Source organism: Pelophylax lessonae (genome assembly GCF_965119305.1).
Source record: "Pelophylax lessonae genome assembly, chromosome: 3".
Taxonomy (NCBI): domain Eukaryota; kingdom Metazoa; phylum Chordata; class Amphibia; order Anura; family Ranidae; genus Pelophylax; species Pelophylax lessonae.
In genome coordinates, this window is record NC_138770.1 from 278,296,684 (window position 1) to 278,309,555 (window position 12,872).

General features: G+C 47.3%; 1 protein-coding gene across 1 annotated transcript in view; it reads left to right on the forward strand.

The window, feature by feature from the left end:
- LOC309549039 (actin-like protein 6A) overlaps positions 1-12,872 on the forward strand; it is a 57,170-nt gene that overhangs the window by 15,080 nt on the left and 29,218 nt on the right. The window contains exon 6 of the mRNA XM_082248998.1: positions 2,983-3,077. Within this exon, the coding sequence (XP_082105124.1) occupies positions 2,983-3,077 (95 nt within the window). The remainder of the gene's footprint in view (positions 1-2,982; positions 3,078-12,872) is intronic.

Here is a 12,872-nt window from a genome sequence, read left to right on the forward strand (position 1 = left end):
TACTGAATGGCAGAAAGAATCAATGGACTGTGCAGCGCCCTCATAGTTCATTGAGAACTACAAGCCGTTGGCCACAGAGGCCAACGGTATTTGTAGTCTAATTCACAGGAAAATGTGAGTGAATGAATGACCAACCTATGTGGGCAGAGCTTTGCACGGCCGCCATGTTTTCAAATTGTGACAGCAGGTGTGGGGAGAGCACCCCCCTGCACCTGCTGTCACAAAGCGGGGATCGCTGTTGGTGGGTCACTAGGAGTATGTTACAGGTTAAACCCTAAATATGGGGAAATAGACTCTTTATTGCAGAAGAGACATGCAATGGCCAAGCAAGACCAGCAACTGAAATGACCTGGGTCAACCATGAAACATACAGTACCTGTGCAATGTGTGTTGGCATGGCAGCTTGTAGTCTCCACTGGGAGAGGGTGTGACAGGGTGACAAAAGGAGAGAACAGTTGGGAGATTTGGACAGTATGCCACCCTATAGCGATAAGTGCCTGAACAGGAGCCTTAATGATAGGATCACTAGATATATACAGCGAGTAAAAAATGTATTGAACGCGACACCATTTTTCTAGGTTGATAGATTTCTAAAGGTGCTATTGACATAAAGTGTTTACCGCATGTGGGTAACAACCCATGCAATCAGTAAAAAGAAACCAAAACAAGTTCAGAAAAAAGTTCTGTATAATAAACTGGGATGACACGGAAAAAGTATTGACCATATGAAGAAATTAAGGTGCAAAATGGCATGGAAAGCCAGGACACCAGCTGAAATCTATGAGTAATTAGAAAGCAAACCTGCCCTTTGTCAGTGCAAATTAATATTAGCATGTTCAGTCTCAACTGATGGCCTATAAAAAGGTGTCTCATTACCAAGGTGTCACACAGGAAACATCTCCTGATGGGTAAAGGCAAAAAGCTCTCTCGAGACTTTTGCAACCTTATTGTTTCAAAACACACTGATGCCATTGGTTACAGAAGGATTTCTGAACGTCTGAATGTTCCAGTGAGCACTTGGGGCCATAATCCGTAAAGAACCTCATTTCACCGTAAACCGGCCGTGATTTCTGACCAAGGAGTGAAAAGAATTCTCGGAAGAGTTGTTTAAGAGCCAAGGACTCCATATGGAGAGCTTCAGAAAAACCTGGAACTGGCATGTATATTTGTTTCAAAGAAAACCATAAGTAAAGCACTCAACCGCTATGGCCTGTATGCATGCTCACCATGCAAGACTCTGTAAGGAAAAAGTATGTTGAAGCTTGTTTAAAGTTTGCGGCACAACATTTAGACAAGCCTGTGAAATACTGGGAGAATATAGTCTGACTAATTTAGACCAAAATTGAACTCTTTGGATGCCATAATACACACCATGTTTGGAGGTCAAATGGCACTGCACATCACACCAAAACACCATACCAACAGTGAAGTTTGGAGGAGGGAACCTCATGGTGTGGGGCTGTTTTTTAGCATACAGTACTGGCATACTTCATTTCATTAAAGGAAGGATGAATGGAAAAATGTACCAAGACATTCTTGATAAAAATCTGCTGCCATCTACCAGGATGTCGAAGATGAACGAGGGTGGACATTTCAGCCAGACCATGATCCCAAAAACAAAGCCAAGGAAACGCTAAATTGGTTTCAAAGAAATAAAATAAAGCTGCTAGAATTGCCCAGCTAATCACCTGACTTGAATCCAATAGAAAATCTATGGAAAAAACTAAAGATCAGAGTTCAAAGAGGAGACCCACAGAAGCTTCAATATTTGAAGACTGTGTGGAAGAATGGGCAAAAATAACACCTGAGCAATGCATATGACTAGTTTCTCCATACAGGAGGTGTCCTTTAAAGCTGTCATTACTAACAAAGGATTTTCTACGAAGTATTAAATACATTTCAGTTAGCATGTCAATACCTTTGACACAACTTTATACACACATTGTGATATTCACCATCTGTGCGCTAATCATACCAGTCCAAACGTAGCTTGTGTCTTCCTTCCAAAACATAGTCTATTAAAGCTAGGTGGCTGCTGCTCCAGTCAACTCCACTGGGTGGCGGAAGACAACACTGTGCAAGAGAAACAAAACCAGGCGCACATCCAACCTAGTGTACTATAGTTTTTATTAAAGGAAAATGAATCAATATGAAATGCACTCACATGGTACAGCAAGTACTGGGCATATGTAGGTTCCTCTCCTCTGTATGGCCTCATCAGATCCCGCACTGTACCCACTCAGTGTTCCCTGGAAAGTGAAGTTCCCCTCAGGACAAGCGATCCGCTGCACCTCCGGCGTCTCTGTCTAGTGCGCCTGCGCCCGACTCCGCTGTCCCCACCGTGAATCCAGCAAGTGCGCACAGGGATCCAGGCAGAAGCCGATAACTATGGGGACGGAACAAATCCGGCAGATGGTAGTGGAGGATGGAAACTGGCCCAGCACTGGTTGCTATGACAACATGTTTCTGAGGCGTAGCCTCCCTCTTCATGAACCGGAGGTGCAGTGGATCGCGTAGCTTCACTTTCCAGGGGACACTGAGTGGGTACAGTGCGGGATCTGAAGAGGCCATACAGAGGAGAGGAACCTACATATGCCCAGTACTTGCTATACCATGTGAGTGCATTTCATATTGATTCATTTTCCTTTAATAAAAACTATAATACACTAGGTTGGATGTGCGCCTAGTTTTGTTTATCTTTTGTCAATACTTTTGCCCTGTGTCATTCAATTTTATTACACATAATTTCATTTCTGAACTTGTTTTGGTTTCTTTGTACGTATGGATTGCATGGGTTGTTATCGACGTGGTGAAAATTTAATGTCAATAGTACCTATGGAAATATATTTACCCAGAAATATTGTGACTTGTTCAATACTTATTTTACCTGCTGTATATGGGATTTTAATGATTGGAATTACATGTGTTTTTAAGTTTATCTGTACTGCCTGCAACAAATAATTCCTTGACTCCTGGAATTAGATTTGCTAACGGTCGATCTACAGGTCTGATTTTGGATAGTGGGTCCACGCATACTACAGCCATTCCAGTTCATGATGGATATGTACTTCAACAAGGTAAGCGCAACCAACAGCAGTAAAGTTTTAGCAGACAGAGTGGAAGGGGAATACAAATAGTGGCACTGTATGATATTAGTTCAGTTTTCCTGACCTTATTCATAACACGCGTACAGTGGGGAAAAATAATTTTGATTCCCGCAGATTTTGTAAGTTTGCCCACTTACAAAGAAATGAAGGGTCTTTTTTTTTTATAATAGGTGTATTTTAAATGATAGAGACAGAATATCAAAAAATCCAGAAAAAACACGATACAAATGTTATAACTTACGTTACAAGTTCAGTAAGTAAAATAAGTATTTGATCCCCACGAAAAACCTGACTTAGTGCTTGATGGAGAAACCCTTGTTGGCAAGCACAGAGGTAAGACGTTTCTTGTAGTTACCAGATTTGCACACATCTCAGGAAGGATTTTGGTCCACTCTTTATAGACAGCTGTGATTCTGCTGCCTATATGGAATAGCTATTTTCTTTCTTTTATCTTTTTTTTTTTTTTTTTTTTTTGTGAATTTAAAGGTGCTTTTTAAGGATATTCAAACTTTTCAATTTCTTTCAAACCCAACACTGGCTGATGCTTCTCAAACTTTAATCTAGATCTGTTCTGTTAGGTCCTTGGTCTTCATGTGCTGTTTGTTTAGATATGTTCTCTAACAATCTTGGGGGGCCCTTCAAGAAAAAGTTGTATTTTTTTAGTTTGTGTAACACTTTTATTGCACACACGTGGTCTCCATTCATTGAATAGTGACCTTTTGAAGGTGATTGGTAGCGCCAAAGCCTGAATAGAGGTTTTGGAGCAATGGGATGAATTCTTATGTAATCAACACTTTTCAGTGCTCATGTAAACGTGTAAATGATTATCATTGATGCACGTTTTTCTCCATATTGACTTTCTGAATATTTTTGTTTAGTTTAGCAACCTAAAATACCCAAATATATTAACTCCATTATAACTTTTAGCAGGGTAAGACTTTATTAGTTTTTAAGGCTGCAAAAATGAGGAAAAGTCCAAAACGGTGAATACTATAATGCATAATTTTGAAACTCTCATGATTCCTTGACAGAACTAGAAGTCCCCAACTGCTCTACCAAATAGTAGACTGGGCTGACAATGAAAGCCATAGTTGTACCTGAGGACATTATCTTACCATGCCCAATGCCACATCCTTAAGCAGGCCATACACGGTGCAAATTTATTTCCTGCAACCATGGGTTGCAGGAACGAAATTTGCTCGGATCCCTCCATCTACATAGTGTTGACCAGGGAATTCCTCTTGCCGCATCATTGTATTCTCCCAGCATGGGTACGGGTGAAGCCATCCCTGCTGGAGAGAAGACAATTACTACTGCAAGCAGCTATACCAGCCACTAGTGATAATCGCGTGTAAGATCGGGCAGGCTGGTTGTACCCAAGTTAATCAACTTGGTACATTCAGCCTGCCCATACATGGTTCCTGCTGAACTGGCCATGATTCGAAGCCTCTATGGACAGCCTTAGTACTGGGGGGGGGGGGGGGGGAGGGGGTGAACATTGTCAGTCAGTAAAAACAATGAATGCCAGACCTGCATTTTAAATCACTATAGGGTTAATCCCTTAAAAAAAAAAATACACTTACTACAGTGAATCTAAACTTAGTTTAGTAAAAGTAAAGCTTTGTTAGTTTTAGATAATCATGTGCAAGGGCAATTTCAAGAACGGAATTTTTGTTTGTACATGATTAGGTGATTGAAGTGAACACAACTTCAATTTATTCACTAAACTAAGTGAACATGCTCTATTCCTTTGGTAAATGTAATCCCTATATCTTTGGGTAACATTGTCAGATGGGCAGGATATCTGCACATGGCAGGTTTTGGTAGTGGGATGCTCTTCCATAGGACAATGCTGCAAGAACGCAGGTCATTGGGACTTGTATTAATGCCAAGGCTGAAAGCTGACCCGCAGGCAATTGGCTAACTAGACAGTTAAAATAATTTTTTTGGAGCTATTTGATCTGCCAAATGATTTGTATTTCTACGTGTCAGTTTCTGAGATTTGCACATATAGCATATCCTGATTGGCAGCCTAACTTGCTGCATTACAGTAATGCAATACAATGTGGTCACCTTGACGATGAAAAAGCAGCAGCACACTGGTGAGGGATCATACCTTTTTACTTTTTTCTCTCTCTCACTTTCTTACTCTTGTACTCTTTTCCTATCAGTGTGTTCCCTGTCACCACAGGACACCTATTTGGTTCTTTATGTTCCATTCGTGAGTGTTGAAGTACAATGTATAACAGGGGCATATTTTCCAATATATATTTTTTCAGTGCTTTTTTTGCAAGGTCCGTTTTTAGTAGTCCATTTTGAAGTGATTCATTTTGTTTTATCACATCTACTGGTAACTAGTAAACAACTGAAGAATAATGGTACAGGTAAATAAACCGGTCATGAGAAGAACATAAATGCTGTGATTGCTAACCATTACTAATTCACTTCTGACTATTGCTGATCACTGCTAGTTGCCTGACTGCAATACTGGGCCACTTTCAGTAATTTGTCAGTGACCTCAAACAAGAATGCAGAAGACTCTAAAAGTACTGACATTATATAAGCATGGCTGCCAGGAACTAGTGTTTTCAAAAGGATGCCAGCCCCTCATAAATATGACAAATTTTCTTTAAAAAACAAATGACTGGTTTGTTTAACCACTTGGCAACCGCCCTATAGTAGATTTACTGCTACAGGGCAGCCACGCTGTGCAGATTCGCGTAAAAAATAAATAAATACACAGTATCACAATAGTGAGTACACCCCTCACATTTTTTGTAAATATTTTATTCTATCTTTTCATGTGACAATACTGAAGAAATGACACTTTGCTACAATGTAAAGTAATGAGTGTACAGCTTGTATAACAGTGTAAATTTGCTGTTCCCTCAAAATAACTCACACAGCCTTTAATGTCTAAACCACTGGTAACAAAAGTGAGTACACCCCTAAGTGAAAATGTCCAAATTGGGCCCAATTAGCCATTTTCCCTCCCCAGTGTCATGTGACTCGTTAGTTACAAGGTCTCAGGTGTGAATGGGGAGCCGGTGTGTTAAATTTGGTGTTATCGCTTTAATTTTCTCATACTGGTCACTGAAAGTTCTACATGGCACCTCATGGCAAAGAACTCTCTGAGGATCTGAAAAAAAAGATTGTTGCTCTACATAAAGATGGCCTAGGCCAGTGGTTCTCCACTCCGGTCCCTGGGACCAACCAACAGGCCAGGTTTACAAGATAACTAAATTACATCAATACTGCAGTGATTGCAGTATTCTAGTCTGCATCTCCCCAAGATAATACTTAAATCTGTAAGGGGTAGGAGAAGAAAGGCAGCGCCACCTCAGTGTAGAGTAAAAGGTTATTTATTACATAAAAACAATGTAGTAACTCACACAGAGGAAATAGTTGATCAGCAAATGGTGATGGTTCATCTGCAACACTGTAGGTATGTTAGGGCTCTTTCACACGGGCGATCCGATCAGATCCGCCTGTCAGTTTTTTAGGTGGATCTGATCGGATCCTCCATGCAGCTCTATGGGGCAGCGGGTGTCAGCAGACACACCTCCGCTGACACCTGCTGCCATCCGTATCCGATCCTGTCCGTGAAATCTGGACGGATGGAAACCCTATTTCTCTTACGTCCTCCGACAGTCGCCGCCTCTTCATATTCGTCACATATGGGGGTATTAGACTTTGCTCCGAAGGAGTAGCTAGGCAACAGAATATGTTAACATTAAAGCTTTTAACATATCCCACCCTCAAGGGGTGGTCCCCTCAGTCAATACCCTCCTACTTCCTGCAACCATATCTCAGTTTCAATGTCTAGCTTGTCAGGAGTGGCTGGCTCTCTCTGTGCTGGGGCTTTGTGCCCCAGACTCTTTCTTCTTTTTTGATTTTTTGTTTGAGTTTTCTCTCTACCTTTACTTAGCTGTTCTTTTTGTCAGCGTTAGTTAGTTCTTCAAGAGGATCATGCGGGCTGGGTCTCGGGCTGATCCCCCTGGTCGCAGGTCGTGGGTCAGTGGCTTCCCAGCCTGCCATCGAGCGTTCAGCCAGGTAACGCTCCTGGCACAGTGAACGACCCATCCCTGTTCGGTGCAGGGATGATTGGTGAGGTGGCTACCTCACTGGACGCTGTGCGGTTTCTTAACCCCCATTCTGTGCGTCTTGTATGCGACTCTCCCTGCCTCATGTGCAGCGGCTTGTTCGCCTGTGCGGGTCCCCCACGCCATTGTGAGGTAAGTGTATCTATGTGGGGACCTGTCTGTCTGGGGGGGTGTCAGTCTGGGACTGTGTAACCTGCCTCTGTTCACACTGTTTGTCTCCCTATCACTCGGCTGCATGCTGTGGGCTGCAAGGTGGGGGGGGGGGAGCTGTGTGACACTGTGTGTGTCAGCCTTGTCAGTGTGAGAAGCTGTGTGCTGTGGGGCATGTTTTGGGCATGTTTGGGCACTATACAGCGATCGCTGCGGCGATCTGACATGTTTTTTTTATACATGGATGACATGTATGCATTACTGTACTGTGGAGCGGCGTTTTCGGCGCCAAACGGCGCCATTTTGCCTACACTCGCTCCGGCCGCATGTTCTACATGCATGGCGGCCATTTTCTTGTAGCCTCCAATAGGCTTTCATAGAGCGCCCTGGCCGCATCACTTCCTCTTCTCCAGGAACACCGATCGAGGCAGCAGCAGCGGCGAGGGTCTCCTCAGGTTATATCCTTCTTATCCATTGCCTGTGTCAGTTTTATTGTCCCTGTGGGGGTCTCATTGTGCTTGTGTGTGGTGCGGTGGGCTGCGCTCGCCGCGCTTGTTAAAGGGGCAGTTAACCCTTTATTATCCGGCATTTGTAATAGGGGCAATGGATTCTCAGGAGGGCAAATTTCCTACCGCCTTGGTGGAAAGCCAGGGGACCGCTGTTTCCCCCCCAGGGGGGGATTTGGCCACTATTGTGGCTGGCCTTGCTGCTCAGGTACAGATGCTGGTGGCTGCTCCAATCTACTAAAAGACCCAGAGTTTCTCTTTCCTCTGATTCTGAGGGTGAAGGTGATGGGGCTGTTATGGCGGGGGCCTCCTTATCGGGGTCCCGCTCCTCCCTGGATCTAGTGGGGTCCGAGGTGGAGGCTGAAGTTGAAGGGGTTGATAATTCTCCCCCTGGCTCGCCTGAAGAGCTTGCAATCATGGATGAATTGATTGCTTCCATAAAACAAACGCTGCGTTTTCAGGATGAAGTGTGTCCCCCCGCTGCCTTGGCGGCTTATGGGACGCAGAGAAAACGCAGGACACCGCAGGTTTTTCCCTGCAATGATGATTTTCAGCGCGCTGTTAAGGAACAATGGCGCAATCTACGCAAACCTTTTGCTGTACCAAGTAGGTTCAAGCTGCGTTACCCTTTCTCGCCTTCCACTGATGAAAGGTGGTGTGTGCCACCCCCAGTGAATCACGCAATTGCGGTTTTAAACAAATCCACTGCGATTCCTGCAGAGGATTCCCCTGTGTTCCGTGATGCCACGGATAAGAGATTGGAGTCTCTTGCCCGTCATACTTATTCTGTTACGGGTTCTATGCTTAAGGCTCTGTTTGCCTCTCTCATGGCGGCCCAGGCGGTCGCAAGTTGGACGCAGATGCTTAGGCGCGTCCTAGTGGCCGATTCGGCCTCGCCGGCGACCCTGGATATGGTGGATCAAATCCACCAGGGTGTCGTGTATCTGTGTGATGCGGACTTGGACCTAGTCCCGTTGGCTGCACGTGTGCACAGCGTGGCGGTGTTGTCTCGCCGCCTGGTTTGGTTGAAATGTTGGTCGGTGGACCAATCTTCACGTAAGACCTTAGCCAATCTGCCTTATGATGGGTCTCGCCTTTTTGGGGAGTCCTTGGATGTGTTGCTTAAGGGGATCACCGGAGGTAAGAGCACTCTCTTGCCCCATTTCCCCAAGGCTAAGGGGGCTTCTGGGAAGAAGCATGCTAATTTTCGACCCCCTCAGGGGTCCTTTCGTGCCTTTCGGTCGCACTACAAGGGCAAACCGTTCAAAGGTCAAGGCTCTCAGAAGAAGCCCTGGTCTGGAAAACAGAAGTCCGGTCAATCCGGATCCGCAGCCCATAACAGTGCGGCCTGAAGGGGCGCCCTCACCCAGTTTTGGGGTGGGGGGACGCTTGCTCGGTTTTCTTCAACCCTGGTTGGCCCGCGTGCGGGTCAGATGGGTTCAGGAGATCGTTCGATCTGGTTACAAGATCGAGTTTCTCTCTCGGCCGGAGAGCAGATTTTTTCCCTCAAATCTTCAACTGTCTCCAGAGCGTTTTTGGGACCTGCACCTGGCGGTGCGGGACCTGAGGGCTCAGGGAGTGGTAGTTCCGGTGCCTCATCGGGACAGATTTCGGGGGTTTTATTCCAATCTGTTCACCGTGCCCAGAAAGGAGGGCAAGGTTCGTCCAATTCTGGACTTGAAGGTTCTGAACCGCTCTGTGCGGGTTCGCAAGTTCCGCATGGAATCCCTGCGGTCGGTGGTGGCTGCCCTGGTTCCGGGGGAATTCATGGCCTCCATCGATTTGAAGGATGCGTATCTTCACATCCCCATTTTCGAGGGTCACCAGAGGTACCTTCGATTTGCCATTGCGGAGGATCACTTCCAGTTCGTGGCGTTGCCTTTTGGTCTCGCCTCGGCTCCGCGGGTCTTCACCAAGGTGCTTGCACCGGTTCTGGCATTATTGAGGGCCCAGGGCATTTCTGTCCTGGGGTATCTGGACGACATTCTGGTTCGGTCTGCGACCAGCCAGGGTCTGGAGAAGGACCTGTCTGTCACGATGCAAACTCTGCAGGAGTTTGGTTGGACGATAAATTTTCCAAAGTCGACACTGAGTCCGTCGGTTCGTCTTCCCTACCTGGGAATGATTCTGGACTCGGTGCAGGCGAAGGTCTTCCTGCTGGAAGACAAACTCAGAACTCTTCAGGAGGAAGTCAGGTCCCTCAGGGACGTTCCGCACTCGTCTCTGCGGACGTGCATGAGATGTCTGGGATTGATGGTCTCGGCCTTCGAGGCGATTCCCTTCGCCCAGTTTCACACGCGGGGTCTCCAAGCGGAGATCCTGTCCATGTGGGACGGGCGACCTCAATCTCTGGATCTTCAAATCTCGTTGAGTCATCGCACCAGAAGAGACCTTCTGTGGTGGCTCCAGTCCCCGATGGTGTCCGGGGGCAAGTCGTTTCGTCCTATCTCGTGGACTGTAATCACCACGGATGCCAGCCTGTCGGGCTGGGGTGGTGTTCTGGGCGTTCTGTCCGCCCAGGGGACTTGGTCGGAGGGGGAGTCCTCCCTTCCGATCAACATTCTGGAATTGCGTGCGATAAATCTCTGTCTTCATCGCTGGACGGACCGGCTGCAGGGCTGCCCGGTTCGGGTGCAGAAGGACAATGCCACGGCGGTGGCCTACATCAACCACCAAGGGGGCACCAGGAGTGCCCGAGCGGCTCGAGAAGTGGCCGACATTCTGTCTTGGGCCGAGACTCATGTCCCGGCGATAACGGCGGTTCACATTCCGGGGGTGGAGAACTGGCAGGCGGACTATCTGAGTCGCCAGACCCTGGATCAGGGGGAATGGTCTCTCCACCCGGCTGTCTTCCAGATGTTGTGCGCGAAGTGGGGTCTTCCAGATGTGGACCTGTTCGCGTCTCGTCTCAACAACAAGGTTTGTGGCAAGGACGCGCGACCCTCGGGCAGACGCGTTAGTGGCCCCGTGGCATCAGTACAGGCTGATGTATGCGTTTCCACCGATTCAGTTGCTGTCCAGGTTCCTTCGCAGGTTACACTCGGAACGCAGCACGGTGATTCTTGTGGCGCCGGACTGGCCTCGCCGGTCCTGGTACGCAGACCTCGTGAATCTGGCGGTCGACGCCCCGTGGCGTCTGCCTCTTCGAGACGATCTCCTGTCTCAAGGACCGATATACCATCCTGCTTTACAGTCGCTGGCTTTGACGGCCTGGCTGTTGAGACCGAGGTCCTGAAGGAGAAGGGTCTCTCCCCAGAGGTCGTTCATACCTTGATCAACGCGAGGAAGTCTTCCTCGGGGAAGGTTTATTACCGTACTTGGAAGGCCTATTTTGCCTGGTCTGAGTCCAGGGGGTTTTCACCCCGCACATACTCGGTTTCCCGAGTGCTGTCCTTCCTTCAAACGGGTGTCGATCAGCGTTTGGCGCTGGCTATGATAAAGGGTCAGGTGTCTGAGCTGGCCGTTCTGTTTCAACGTCCCGTGGCTTCCAACTCCTTGGTTGGCACTTTTGTTCAAGGAGTGTGGCATCTGGTTCCTCCTAGGAGGGATCCTCTGCCCCCTTGGGACTTGAATCTCGTTCTATCTGTGTTACAACGTGCTCCTTTTGAACAGATCAGGGAGATCTCGTTGTCTATGTTGTCCAAAAAGGTCGCCTTTTTGGTTGCGATCACTTCGGCTCGCAGAGTGTCGGAGCTGGCGGCTTTGTCCTGCAAGTCTCCGTATCTGGTTGTTCATTTGGATAAGGTGGTCTTGCGACCTAATCCTTCTTTTCTTCCGAAGCAAGTTTCGGAATTCCATCTTAATGAGGATATTGTCTTGCCTTCGCTGTGCGCGAAGCCTAAACATCCAAAGGAGGTGAGATTACATTCTTTGGATGTTGTTCGGGCGATAAGGGTTTACCTTAAATCGACTGAGTCTTTTCGAAAGACGGACTCCTTGTTTGTTCTTCCAGAGGGTCCTCGTAAGGGCAATAGCGGCGTCGGCCTCTACCATCGCCAAATGGATCAGGCAGACCATTGAACAGGCCTATGCTTTGCAGGGGAAGTTTCCCCCTGTGCCTGTGAAGGCGCACTCTACTAGATCTCTGAGTACGTCTTGGGCCTGTCGGCATGGGGCTTCTGTAGCCCAGGTGTGTAAGGCGGCGACCTGGTCGACCGTGCACACTTTCACAAAATTCTACAAAGTAGATGTTCAGGCATCGGCGGATGCTTCCTTTGGCCGCAAGGTTCTTAGTGCGGGAATTCCCTAGGATCCCTTGTTGGGGACCTCTGGCTGTTGGGATAAGTTTTTTATCCCCTGGTTATTTGTCTTTTCCTGGGTTGTTGCTCCTGTTGAGCACTTGTTTTTTCCTGTAGCCCAGCTGGTTTCCTTCCTTTGGTAGGGTTCCTTTCTTTGATGCGGAGAATGCGTTGCCTTTCGGCGCGGATGCGTTTCCCACCCCTCATGTTTGCACTGCTTTGGGACGTCCCCATATGTGACGAATATGAAGAGGCGGCGACTGTCGGAGGACGTAAGAGAAAACGGAATTTTTGTAAAATCTTACCTGTAAAATTCCTTTCTCTGAGTCCTCCGACAGTCGCCGCCCCCGCCCCTCTTTTGGGGTTTGGTTGTATACTCTACTGCTATTCCACTGAAACTGAGATATGGTTGCAGGAAGTAGGAGGGTATTGACTGAGGGGACCACCCCTTGAGGGTGGGATATGTTAAAAGCTTTAATGTTAACCTATTCTGTTGCCTAGCTACTCCTTCGGAGCAAAGTCTAATACCCCCATATGTGACGAATATGAAGAGGCGGCGACTGTCGGAGGACTCAGAGAAAGGAATTTTACAGGTAAGATTTTACAAAAATTCCGTTTTTTCCATCCGTTCAGTAATCGGATCTGATGAGAGCGGACATGCGGTCCGCTCTCATCCGATCCCCCATAGAGGGCAGCGGGGGCTGAGACACCTCCCTCTCCGCTCTGCAAGCGGAGACGGAGCTGTCATCCGCCGGCTCAGCGGGGATC